Below are 13,221 nucleotides of genomic sequence, written 5' to 3'. Positions count from 1 at the left end.
AAAAATGCAGAGGAGATAACACAGTTTCTGCTTTTGGAAGAGGTGGCAAACCAAACTTTCATCATTCTCAGCAGATCGTCGGAAGAACTGCTCCTGGAAGGTAGTGCTTGACGTGTTCCAAGCTTGTATCACTCCTTTGCACTGGAATAGCTGACACACTGAAAAAGAGGGATAGGCAGGGAGTAGAGAGGACAGTAGAATGCAGAGACTCTGCCACAGGGGAGCAGAGTTGGGGTGAGGTGAGGTAGAGGGAATGAAGTGCCCGCAGTTCCTGGTTAATGAGGACAACCAAACAATTGGTAGTGGGAGCAGCAGAGCATATGAGGACACAGAGATTCCCAAGGCATCTGTAAAATGCTCTACAGCGCATATTTGTATTACTCAGATAGGTCCTTGACTTTCCCAAACTAGTATGGGGACCAATGGTCCCTATTTGCCTGAACAAAGAAACTGTAATCCTTGAGTGGGATGTCTCTAACAGCATCACTGTTGGAGAAATCATTCTGTTTTCAATCACAGTAAGAAGGCAGAGCAGAATGCCTGCTTATCTTCAAGGAAGTCAAAACCAGAGCATAGAAACAAGTGGTTTTTATCCAAGTGTAGAAGTAAAAAATCTTTTTGAGCTGGAGGCTGCGGTTCCCTGAGACAACATGCTAGCATCCCACTACCTTTGAAAGAGCAAGGTTTTGATCTTTGCAGTGTGCTTCTGCTGCTCACCTTACATAGGCTGGAGTGCTTACTGATCTCAGTACGTTCAGAGCAAATTGAAGACTTCAAATCACTGACTGTGTAGAAAAACAAACCATGAGCCAAACCAAGGTATCAGCTTTTCACTAGGAGTTAAATCAGCTTTGCACTAAGGCTGGTAAGCATGGGAGGAAAGGAGGAGCTAGCGCTGTGCTGCTAAGGGCAGAAGCAGGTGGCTTCCTTTCACTTGTTACAAACTTAGCTGGTTATGAAACCACACCTGGAGAAAATGCTTGAGGTGTGAGTATGGAAATGAAGTGTGAGTTACTTCTGGGGAGTTACTGTTGGTATGGAAATGAAGCGTGAGTTACTTCTGGGGAGTTACTGTTGGTAAGGAGGAAAGAAAGGTGTTGGAGTAAAATGGGGAGCCAGATGTAGTTCAGGGGCCTAGCAGTTCTTTCTCTCAGAGCATAACCATCGAGAGAATCTGATAATGTCATTATAAGAGGGTTGCAGCAGTGGTTTACAGGTGGAAGCAAGATAATTTTTGAGGAAAGACCATCTAAATTCATCTAGTACTGGTTTAGTTATATCAGAAATGATATTTCAAATTAGCTTAAAGATAGGTGATGCGCAAGTGTTGCTGTAGCAATAGCGAGGTATTTCTTTGTTTTCTGTTCAGTGTATAACTTGAAATGCCTTCCCAGTCCTGAAGGGTTAACAGAAAGTCAAGATCATATGGGACTCAAATGCTTTTAATAATTTTACAAGAATGTATCTAAAGGAATGAATTTCATCTATGCATTTCAAAAAGAAATCTCCTGATGTTTTATTGCCATTTTAAGTGCATCTGCAGATGAAAAGAAAGTTACTGTGGTAGAAAATTTATCCTTGCATTCTCTGGAATTACTTGTGTTCCTGGGCTCCTAAATCTAAAACAATAATTACAGAGACATTAAAGAAGATAGTTATGTGGGTTTTTTAGAGGCTTATGAAGGGTATTACAAAAGTCACCTCGATCATAACATTGGGAATAAAACTTCATCTTCCCTTGTTTTGTTTAGATATATTTATGTGCTAGCATGTAATTAGCTTAAGTTAGATTAAAGTTAGATTTCTTACTCTTGTTAACAGCTAGCAAAAAATATTATTTGATAACCATAGACAAACTGTGAAGTGTCAGCTTAAAGGAAACAGAACGTTTTCCACTAATAAAAGGTAATACAAAAACATCACGTATGAAACCACTTTTCTTCATTCTTTATCAAAAATTCTCTTGAGTAAACATTACTACTAAATGCATGGAAAGGATGGTGGTAGAAGGAACTCACCATGGAAGCAGTGATGGAATGTTTACTAAATTAGTGCTGTACATTGCCGTGCTACTCTGAATAATGAAAGGCTTACTGAAATAAACTGCTTTTTCAGATGCAGTAAGCACATGCAGCACTGCTACTGTGAGAAGCCTCAATAATCTATTGTTGTGTCAACATTTCACAGGCTCCTGCCTTCTCATTTTGGAGTACCTGTGAGTAACTGCAGAGCCAAACATGATACTAGGCACAAGGTGACTTCATGGGAGTTTGAGTTAGTATGAATTTGATTTAAGCTTGGAAAATGATAAATTTCCATTGTGACTGGAAACATTTTAAAAACTAAACTCTTCTGCACCATGTAGCATGAAAATGAAGTAAAATTTTTATTAGGAATCTAAACTGTAATTAGTGCTTCCTTGCTGGCTTACAAAGTTCAAAGCGATCCTACTTTTCCAACGCAGTGTTATCCTTTAATATCAAAGCGTGAACTCCAGTACTATCTAATTAGGTCAATTAGGTGGTTTCTCCCCACCAACCCCATAATTCAGAGCCACAAGTTTGCCTCTTTGCCTGTAAGTAGAGGTAGCTATGTAACTATGCTAAGCCCACTTGGAGAGCAGTTGAGAGCCTCATGAATAACAACTCTTTCTTTTTGCGGAAAGGCCTCTTTACTTTTGCTGTGCTGTGTAGTATGCTATGTGTAGCATGCTTTGGCAGTAGTGTTCATAAACTGGAGGAACTGACCTTGAAATTCTTTATCTTGCATGCAGCATATCTAATTCTAGTTGTCTGCCTCTAGAATCAGAACAGTTTGGGTTGGAAGGGACCTTTAAAGGTCATGTAGTACAAACCCCCTGCAGTGAGCAGGGATATCTTCAACTAGACCAGGTTGCTCCCAGTCCTGTCCAACCTGACCTTGAATGTTTTCAGGGATGGGGTACCTACAGCTTTCTCTGGGCAACCTGTTCCAGTATTTCACCACTCTCACTGGTGTAAAAAAAAAAATAAAAATCTATTTTCTTCCTTATCTAGTCTGACTCTACCCTCTTGTAGTTTAAAACCATTAAAAAGTCTGTCCCCATCTTTCTTATAAGCCCCTTTTTAAGTATTGAAAGGCTGCAGTAAGGTTTTCCTGGAGTCTTCTCTTCTACAGGCTCAACAACCCCAACTCTCTCAGCCTGTCTTCATAGCAGAGGTGCTCCAGCCCTCTGATCATCTTCACAGCCTCCTCTGGACTCACTCCAACAGCTCCATGTCTGTCTTATACTGGGGACCCCAGAGCTGGACACAGTACTCCAAGTGGGGTCTGATCAGAGGGGAGTAGAAGGGAAAAATCACGTCCTTCAACCTGCTGGTCACGCTTCTCGTGCTGTGGTCCAGGATACATTTGGCTTTCTGGGCTGCAAGTGCCCATTGCCAGCTCATGTCGAGCTTTTCATCCACCGGTACCCCCAAGTCCTTCTCTGCAGGGTTCCTCTCAGTTCCTTCATTCCCCCAGTCTGTATTGATACCAGGGATTGCCCCGACTCAGGTGCAGGACCTTCACTTGGCCTTGTTGAATCTCATGAGGTTCACATGGGCCCACTTCTCGAGCTTGGCTAGATCCCTCTGAATGGTATCCAGTCCCTCAGGTGTGTCAGCTGCACCACTGGGCTGTACACTAAAGCTGTTCTTTCACATACTTGGTTCTGTAATATCCTTACAATATCTACAGAATTTTTACTTGGAAAGGATGTATAGAGTTATATAACTACCTGTAACAAAACTTTTTTTTTTTTAAGAGCTGCTCATGCAACTGAACTCCTTACCAATTATTTCTCTGTCTGCAATAATTCATGTACAAACTATACCTTCCAGTTCTTCAGCTCTCTGGTCTCCTATTTGCATCATTCCTTCTCCTAGGTGCACTTTCCTTACATGCTGTGCTTTTGTCACCTAGGTCCTGCTTTCCAAAGCCCATGCTATTTACTCCTCCACTTACAGCCTGTGGGCAGGCATCACTGTTCTCCTGATGAGATCGCATAGCTCTGAAGCTACTGGTTTTGGAACCTACAGCTAGCTCCTTGTTTCTTCTTTGTATCATCATCCACATACTAAAGGTTGAGAAGCTGTACAGTGTCTAGTAAATAATATAAGCAGCTGTATAGTATCTAGTAAATGTGATGTACAACTTTCTGGCCAAAGTTAAAGAAATAACAGCACTGTCTGTTTGTGACAGGAATTTTTATTGTACTTGTTTGTTAACTGAGAAAGAGGAACATACTAGCTCAATTCAACATGATCAACATCTTGCTCCTGCTTATGATAAGCTAGCAAATCCAGTGTTCCCACACCATTTTAATGTTTTTATTTTTCTTTAACACCTCAAAACAGATTAAATGTGTATTCTTCTTTTCATGTTTTAGTAGCCCAACTACTTTGCTTTATTATTTATTCAGTGTCATCAAATGTATCCCTCAAAGAAGTGAGGCTCTGGGAATTCATAGCCATGAGAAAAAAAAATGCACAAAACCAACAAAACTTTTTTTGATAATTTAACAGTCTAATAAAACAAGACCTATCAATATATTAAGAAATAAATCCAGTTACAAATGCATGTATATAGAAGGAATTTCTGTGTATGTCAGAACAGAAAATGATAAGCTATTTACAAGATGCACAGCAGGATGGTATAGTAGCCAAGACCCACCATTCAGTAACCAAATGTGTTCTCTCCACTGTAGGCAACATACAAGAATCCATCCTCATCCTTTTCCTTCTCATAAAGTTGTCCCATAGTTAAGCTTGAAGGGGAAAAAAAGAGAAACGGTTTGCTTGGATCATGAAGTTGCAAATGGTAACAGTTAGAACCTCACATAAAGAGGGATTAATAAAAGCTAAAACTTGTAACTCTGTGTGTAAATTAAAATACAAAAATGAGGATATATGAAAAGCAGTTAACTCCTGAGTTAGTTAAATGATACTGGGCTCTGTGTGGATTGTCTAGCTTTTTGTTACTACTTCACAAATGCATTTGTCAGGATGCTTCCTTGTTTTATTAGAAATTAGTCACTGAATGTATTTCACATTCTGAATCATTCATTATTGATGCTGTGACTAATACCAGGATCAATAGCCTGATAGTACCTTCCTTGAATGCAGCTGCATTAATGTCTTGTTTCTTGCATGAACAACCTCATTTCTGCCTCCACCTGGTATAGTCATGAATGTTTGGCTCATCTCAAATTTATCAAACTTGCGCTTTTTGGAGTGTTTGAGGTCCAGGTTGTTTTGGGGAGTAACAGCTTTGTTTTCTATGTTGTTAAAATGTGATGACTTAAAATAGTGCTAGTACCAAAAACGTGTGGGCAGTCAATTACAAGTTAGCCAGAAACTAGTGCTTTTTCAGTGGATAAAGTTTTGAACGTTTGATCAAATGAAAATTTTCTTAAACTGAATAGGCATGTGGCCCTTCACAGTCTAAGCAGTTGCAGTCTTTAGAACAATGTCTGTATTTTGAAAACAAAAAGAAACCCAAGCAATTACTTGGCCAGTACAACTGCTCCAACCATCTACCTACAGATGAAACAGGCAGCTGACATCAGTCAGCTGCACAACTGACGATGCCTCACCTCCCCTTTCTCTGACTTCCCAAGACTGATAAAAGACTAGTGAACTGAAATGCAGACTGAATGTGAGTGATGGGAAAACGATCATGGCTTTTTACCCAAGAGAGGAGCTTGGAAGAGTTGCAGGCAGTACTGGGAATGGAAGGGAATTGGTGAGTAGTAGATAAACTTCTGGATGAGGAGAGAAGGATGTCAAGAGTTAGTGGTCTATGTAATAAACTCAGCCTGCGAGAGGAGCAGAGCCATAACAGATTAGATTTTTGTTTATCTGTTAACAAGTAACCATTTTTGCATTAATATCAAAGGTTCATGGCCCTGTTTTTCCAGCAGAGATGTGACATCTCATCTTGAACATGTGAGATGAGACAATGTGCCCTTTCCTTTCCTGTTCTTAGCAGTTCTACGGTGCTGCTAAGAAGATGACATATAGGCATTCTTAATACTCTTAGAAGAAAGCAGGCAGAAAAAGATGGTTCTCTCAGGTCCCTGTTGTCTATCAGACAGTAAATAAAAATATTCCTGAGTCTGGACCAGTTACCTGGAGGCACTGTTACTGTTACACAGGTAAGGACTAATAAGAATAATATCATATCTAAGCCACATAACATTATGACGTACTATTTCCTCAAATATTATTAAAGTATCTCATACAGAAAGCAGTTGTAGTACCTGCTTTTGCTGTACATTATTCTGTATGTAGCAGACAACAATGAAACTTATTTCTCTATAAAAGCAATGTGAAAAACTTTTCTATATTCATTTTGCATTTTGTGTTTATAGAAGAAAATAAGTAATTTATGAAACAAGGACCAGCAACTAGTCTGCATCGTCGTAATTTCTTTGTGAGCTGGCAGGTTCATGTTTTCTTAGAATAATTTATGGTGTTTGCTTTTGAGTATTTAACATGCAACTTTTTTTGTTACATTGAGAATGGTTTAGGGTTTTTTTTTTTTTTGCATTGATGATGTAAATGTTTTTGCGCTCAACCAAAGATACCATAATACCTCCAGAGCTCACCCTCTTGCCATGGATGTAAATCGTAATATACTTTTCAGTCACCTTTCCTTTCAGTCTAGCTCAAGAAATGTTTGACAAGCTCAAGAGAAAAAAAAAAACCTGTTGTGGTGAGATTAAGATGTAACCAAACACCTCCTACAAATCACCAAAAAAAGGCTCAAAGAGGGGACTTACTGTCCTGATATGCACAGGCTTGCTAAAATGGTTCTGAATACCAAGTGAATAGCCTCTCACCTGGATTGTGGGACAGTCTTGTCTACAAAGAGGAATATTGCTTTCTCGGATGGCAGTTGAATCCTCTTCCTGATGATCCACATGAACTGGGCCACAGTGATGTCAGATGGAACTAAGTACTTCCTCTTGTCAATATCAACAATCTGAGATCCTGAGACCTTCTCCACTATGACCTGTAAAGCACAGGTGTGAAGATCAGGCTTTCCAGGATTGGTATGAACAGACAGCTTCGGTAAATCACTTGCTGATACAGGCTTACAACAGTGAGCAGAGGGAAGGAACAAAAAACGTTTCTTGACAGCAACCAAATGAGACGTAGGACTGGCTCAGCACTGTAAAACCTGATTTTACAACTGCAGTGAAACCTACATTCATATACACAATGGCTCAAAAATTCTATGCCCGAGGTTGACAGTCATGGGGTAAAAGGATGCAATATATCTAAAAGCAACCTGTGACAGGAAAGTATACACATCTTTTAACTTTTTGTACACAGATAATACAACATTACTGCAATGTGGACCCCAAGTTGAAAATGATCCAGCAGTGTGCCCTGGCAGCAAAGGCAGCTAATGGTATCCTGGGCTCCATTAGGCAAAGTATTGCCAGCAGGTCCAGGGAGTGATCCTTCCCCTCTACTGGCACTGGTGAGGCCACAGCTGGAGTGCTGGGGCCTGTTCTGGGCTCCCCAGTACAGCAGACGTGGACATAGTGGAGAGAGTCCAACAAAGAGCCTCAAAGATAGTGAAGGGATTGGAGCATCTCTCCTAGGAGGAAAAGCTGGGGGAGCTGGGACTGCTCAGCCTAGAGAAGAGAAGGCTTGAGGGAAGCGAGAGAGGGGATCTCATCTATATGTAAATACCTGAAGGGAGGGTGCAAAGAACATGAAGGCAGGCTGTTCTCAGTGGTTCCCAGTGACAGGACAAGAGGCAGCTGCCACAAATGGAAACACAGGAGGTTCCTTCTGAATGTCAGGAAACACTTTTTTTACTGTGCGGATGATGGAGCACTGGCAGAGGTTGCCCAGAGAGGTTGTGGAGTCTCCCACCTTGGAGATACTCAAAAGCGATGTGGACACGGTCCTGGGCAGCTGGCTGTAGGTGGCCCTGCTTGAGCAGGGAGGGGTTGGGCCGGATGACCTCCAGGTGTCCCTTCCCACCTCAACTGTTCTGTGATTCTGTGATTTATTCATACCAGGAGAGTCATGGCCTGTTGTGTTTAAATACGGCTACTTTTCAAAATGTGCTGAAGTTCACCGTGTGCACTATCAAAAATAGTGTATTCTGTGACAAAAGCTTAGGGGGCAGGGGCAAGAGAGGAATTTGCATCTACTGAGACATTCAGAGCACAGGCAGCTTGAAAACTTCAGATTTAGGAATGGCTTGTCTGCACTATTTCCCTTAAACTAACTAGTGATTGAAGGAAAGAGTCCAGGACTTCTGCCTCCTCACTTCAGTTGATAGTAACAAACCGAGGAATCCATTTAACTATGTTCCTTCCTTGCCTCATTCAGCTGTAGTGGAGTCATGAAAAAAATTCAACTAGACTGTGGCATTGGTATCTGAGCAATGGCAGGTGATCTGAGGAAGTGCATTCCCTTTGTACAGCCGGTGCTTATTTTGTTTTTGTCACTATCACAATGTAAAAAGAAAGTAGACTAGAACAGAATAGTTCAGTTGCAGGGGACCTATAATGATCATCTTGTCCAACAGCCTATTTCAGGGCTGACCAAAAATTAAAGCATGTTAAGGGCATTGTCCAAATGCCTCTTAAACACTGACAGGCATGGGTCAGCAATCACCTCTAGGAAGCCTGTCACAGTGTTCGATTACCCCGAGTAAAGAAATGCTTCTTAATGTCCAGTCTGAACCTCCCCCGGTGCAGCTTTGAACCATTTCCAGGCATCCTGTCCCTGGATCCCAGGGAGAAGAGATCAGCACCTCTCTCTCCACTTCCCCTGCTTAGAAAGCTGCAGAGAGCAATGAGGTTGCTCCTCAGCCTCCTTTTCTCCAAACTCGACAAAGCTGGAGTCTTTAGCCGCTCCTCATACAAGTGTGACCATCATTGCTTGAAATCTTGTGTTATGCAGAATTCTAGTTTGCAACAAGCATGCCCTATCCTCTTTTAAATCGTCATGTGACTAAATAAAAATCCCACACCATGAAGAAATATAGGTTTAATAAACACACCACCTCCACCCTTCCAGTTTAACCATCGTCTTTAAACAACGTCCCAAGTTGCTCCTAACAGATTACAGAACCAACTTCTTGATATGGCATATAGCAAAAGAGAAAAAAAAAAAAGGAAGAAATATGAGAAATACATTTCAGTAGCAATGAAGCTAAAAAAAAATAAATAAAAAAATCACTACTTGGGTAAATGGGAGCCACCAGCCTAGTCTAGTATCTTATCTGCCATTTCACCTGTTGTGCACAAGCCAGAGATGCCAAAATGGCTCTCGGGCTTCCCTCAGAGTATTCATTAACACCCCCCCCCACCAAAGTCTTTTGTATTCACCTGTGCAGCATACTGTACCATTACACAATACCTACCAACATGTCAGAAACAGCCATGCTAAGTAAAGGCACATGCATACATTAGGTAACTCTGTAGAATTGAAGAAGCCACGTTATATCTGAATACAGTCAAAACTCCGATAGAGTGGCAGTGTGAACTGTGGTATAATGCAAGGTTCTAGCTGGCCATAGACTGGCCACGTGTTCATTTTTTTACAGTGCTGTGCACTACTGCTTTTGATTTGACATCCATAGTTGATCAAATCATAGATTTGATTAATCTACAATTAATCCAGCAATGATTACTGACTTCTCACAGCTAGTCACAAAGCATTTCAGCCAGGCTCAACAATGCCTTAAGGAAGAGAAATGAAGCATGGCTGCAGTATGCTCTGGAATACCAGTTGGCCTACCAAGGATGCCAGCTGAGTACCACCAAAGCACCAGAAAGGTGTTGTGATGTAATCTTGTTTGTGTGTCTCTGCTGTACCAGATTTATATTGCCTGATAATCCAGCAATGTATGCATCTCATGTTAAAAACGATATGATTACAGCTTCAGTTGACCGGATGAAGTTACAGGATGACAGTGAAGCCATATTAATAAAGTGTAGGTTTTGGCTATATATGAATGAGAGCCAGATGGGCTATGTAGGCTGTAAGGAAAAAATTAATTAATTAATTAAATAAAATCACAACCCATGCCTACACCGCTAGGCCACCATAGGAACTTGGCTAATCTCTGCCTACACCAGGAGCGTTTGGTAACAGAAAGCAGGTATGAACTCACGCAGAGATGCCTACGTAAGATGATGTTTGCAACATCAACAGGCTTTTGTTTGCAACTTTGAAAAAAAGACTGCCTATGTTAATTACTATTTTAGGATGTCTGTAGACTCAGATCTGCAGTAACATACTGATTTTATCACAGGAAACCAGATTTTTTTTTTTTTTTTACGTATTATTCTGAATATAACTGTGCTCTAAGGCATATTGTTTGTTCCACTGTGTTATGTTGTCAAGGTACGACTCACTGATGCTATTCTCTGTATTATGCTGAACTGACATTAGAGTATCTTATTACATGCCGTAGGAAATTAGAAATTGACTACAGGAAGGAGAGATGGCAAGATTGCCACAAACAAAACGAAACAAAAAGCAACAGATAGATACAGGAGAAAGGAGAACTAAGTATTATGTGTGGAAAGGACCTGATGCTTATTGCTCCACGCAAGCTAGTTCTTGAAGGAAAAATGCAGCACATGAGGGAATAAGGCTTACAAGAGGTTCCAGTGTCTTCAATCCTTAGCTTTGCATTCCTCATTGCTACAGCAAACAGGTAATTCTCAAGTAAATTTACAAAATATGTTGTCTTATGATCTGGAGAGGCTTTTCCTCATAATTGCTCTGCCTACAGAAACAGAAGGAGGGCAGAATAGCTGCTCTTTGGAATTTAGTATGAGGGAACTGTAAAGAGGACCAAGAACAGCCTGAAAAGAATACTGAAGCTTTAACAATTGATACTTTTTATTTAAAAGATTACAGTAACACACTAGGCATTTTAGCTTCATAATGCAGAAATTGTCATAACTGGAAATCAAGGCTGTTGGTGAACTGCTTCTAGTAAAACTTTATACATACCTTTAACCCTTAAACCATTTGATTCCCCAGGCAAATTTAAAATTGCAGTGCTTAGCAAGCATGAATTTCTTTCACCTCCCATTTTTATTCCTAAAAGGTCTAGCTTTGGACAGCAACAGGCTGTTCATACGTTATCTTAATCACTTAAACACTGAAACATCTCTAAATCCAGGTACACAGATAGAGCAGCTGAGAATTGAAGTTACTTTGACCTATGTCACTCTGGATGCAAGCTATAACCTGGAAAGCAGGAAACATATATTAAGTCTGAAAAACACTTTTGACTATTAAATATCAAAAATCTATTTGATACCAACTATTTTGTGAAAGGTACAGGGCTCAGTCTGAATCTGAATCATCAAACATGTATCTGCCCAGACAAAGCATCACACTGCAATTTGAGATTTAATTCCTGTATCCATCCGCACCTTGCTGTCCATTCCTGATACAGCATCATGTAATTCTAATTCACACTATGAGTTTCAATGTCTCTTTTTTCCCCTAGGGTTGTGAAAGTTATTCTTGAAATGGACAAATGGATAGCTGTGGAGATGTATGGTCATTAACATGCTACAGTCTATATATGAGGGGTTAGTTAATCAAGCAGAGAATGGCAAGCATTGAATCGGCTTACTAGACTGCAGCTGGAGAAGATGCTTTGACTAGGTGCAACTCAGCAGCAGAGAAAGTCAATGGGATTAGAGGTTCTTCTCTGGGTTGCACTGTCTAATGGATAAGTTATTTATCAAGAGGTCAGACAGGAGTGGCACTAACTGGCATGTGGTCAGATGAGATGTGGGAACTTTTACTCACAAGCAGATGAGAATGTGGATGTGTTGCTAGCTGTTACATAAAGATGAAAAGTGTGGTCATTTCACTGACTGAAACATGATAAAAAAGATTGTAGCGTGAAGAAGAGAGGTCATTCACTATTTAGCAGGTAGGTATTAATGCAGAAAGGCTGCCTCACCACTTTCACTGGCTCTTCAGACAACAGGGTTTGCATGGGGAGATTCGCCTCAAGACGACTGGTTATAGGCATGGAATAAATGAGGAAAAATCACCTTCCTCATATAGCCAGGATGGAAGATTGTCAAGGTTTAAATTTAAATTTAATTTCTTGAGATCAGGCACAGAATGAATGCTCAAGACAATTAAGGTATTTGCTGGGACGTAATTGCCATCAGAAGAAACCAGGACAGTAATAAACCATAAACTTGCCTGGAAAGCATTTAGAAAGTCAGGCACTCTTGCTTACTTGTCAATATGCACTGGGGCAGAGGAGGGAATGCTGGATTAGTTAGATGTGTTTGGGGCCTGTTTAAAACATCTAAGGACACCAAAGGGGAGATGAATTTACTTAGTAGAATCTGATCGAAGAAGAGAGGGCAGGACGGAAACAGCTTATCCACCTTTGCCTCTAAGTACTCAGATGAAGCTGGCTTGGTTACTCACCGGGACACGGTCAGGGTATTTGGCTCGGATTTTGGCCGACTCGACACATCTGTGCTCTGTGAACAAAACTCGTAATTAGTCATTGCATAGTAATAGTATCGCCAGTGTCCTAGGCAGAAAGGGCAGCACCCGCAGAGACGGGAGCCTGCGGGGATCGCGACCGTCTTGCCCCCCCCCCCCCCCAAAGGAGTCGCCAGTTGTTCAGGGAGGCCGTCCCCGGGCATCGCGCCGCCCTTCGGCCAGGCCGCAGGCGACTGTCCGCCCACAGACAAGACGACAGGATCGGGGAGCCGGCCGGGGTAACACAGAGTCGGGAGGCCCTGGGGCAGATGGCGACACAGGAGACGGAGGGCGGCGGGGCCGCCGGCGGGCAGCGCCTGGCCCGGGCCCACCCTTACCCAGCGCGTGGTCCTCCTTGAACATCCACTTCATGGTGCGGGCTGGCGGGAAGCGGAGCCAGCGGTGGCGAGGCCCGTGTGCGGGCGGGAGGGGGCTCGTGCCGGGCGGCCGGGCCTGTCGCTGTCACGGTCCCTGTCACAACAACAACAGCCACGGCAGGCGGGACTTCCGGCTCACCAGTTCCCTAGCAACCACCCGAAACGCAGCGCTTCCGGCCTGTGGATCGAGGGGCGGGGCTGTAGCATCCGGGCATGCAGTCACTTAGCAGGCGCGAGGCCACGTGTGGATCCCGTCCGCCCCGTTCCCGGGGTACTCGAAGCTGCATCATGGGCTCTGCTGCCACAGCAGG

The 13,221-nt window shown here is 42.2% G+C and overlaps 1 protein-coding gene across 1 annotated transcript; it reads right to left on the bottom strand.

Annotated features, from left to right (window-relative positions):
• Positions 1-4,209: 4,209 nt before the first annotated feature.
• On the bottom strand, positions 4,210-13,058 carry GABARAPL2 (GABA type A receptor associated protein like 2). Its single transcript, XM_075765254.1, has 4 exons — positions 12,872-13,058; positions 12,474-12,529; positions 6,863-7,035; positions 4,210-4,786 (listed from the first exon to the last, which is right to left on the bottom strand). Exons 1-4 carry the CDS (start codon positions 12,903-12,905, stop codon positions 4,696-4,698), a joined length of 354 nt encoding a protein of 117 aa, XP_075621369.1. The 5' UTR covers positions 12,906-13,058; the 3' UTR covers positions 4,210-4,695.
• Between the last annotated feature and the right edge of the window lie 163 nt (positions 13,059-13,221).

Source organism: Balearica regulorum, chromosome 13 (assembly GCF_011004875.1).
Source record: "Balearica regulorum gibbericeps isolate bBalReg1 chromosome 13, bBalReg1.pri, whole genome shotgun sequence".
Taxonomy (NCBI): Eukaryota; Metazoa; Chordata; class Aves; order Gruiformes; family Gruidae; genus Balearica; species Balearica regulorum.
Note: the sequence above shows the minus strand (reverse complement) of the source record. Positions and strands in the feature narration are given on the sequence as shown.

What these genes read in the sequence shown, in the direction of transcription:
- GABARAPL2 (XM_075765254.1), bottom strand. Translation starts at nt 12,905, where the DNA reads ATGAAGTGGATGTTCAAGGAGGACCACGCGCTGG. An exon ending in AATACCCTGACCGTGTCCCG is followed by an intron (nt 7,036 to 12,473) that starts GTGAGTAACCAA and finishes TGTGCTTTACAG; the next exon opens with GTCATAGTGGAGAAGGTCTC. An exon ending in AAGACTGTCCCACAATCCAG is followed by an intron (nt 4,787 to 6,862) that starts GTGAGAGGCTAT and finishes TTCCCCTTCAAG; the next exon opens with CTTAACTATGGGACAACTTT.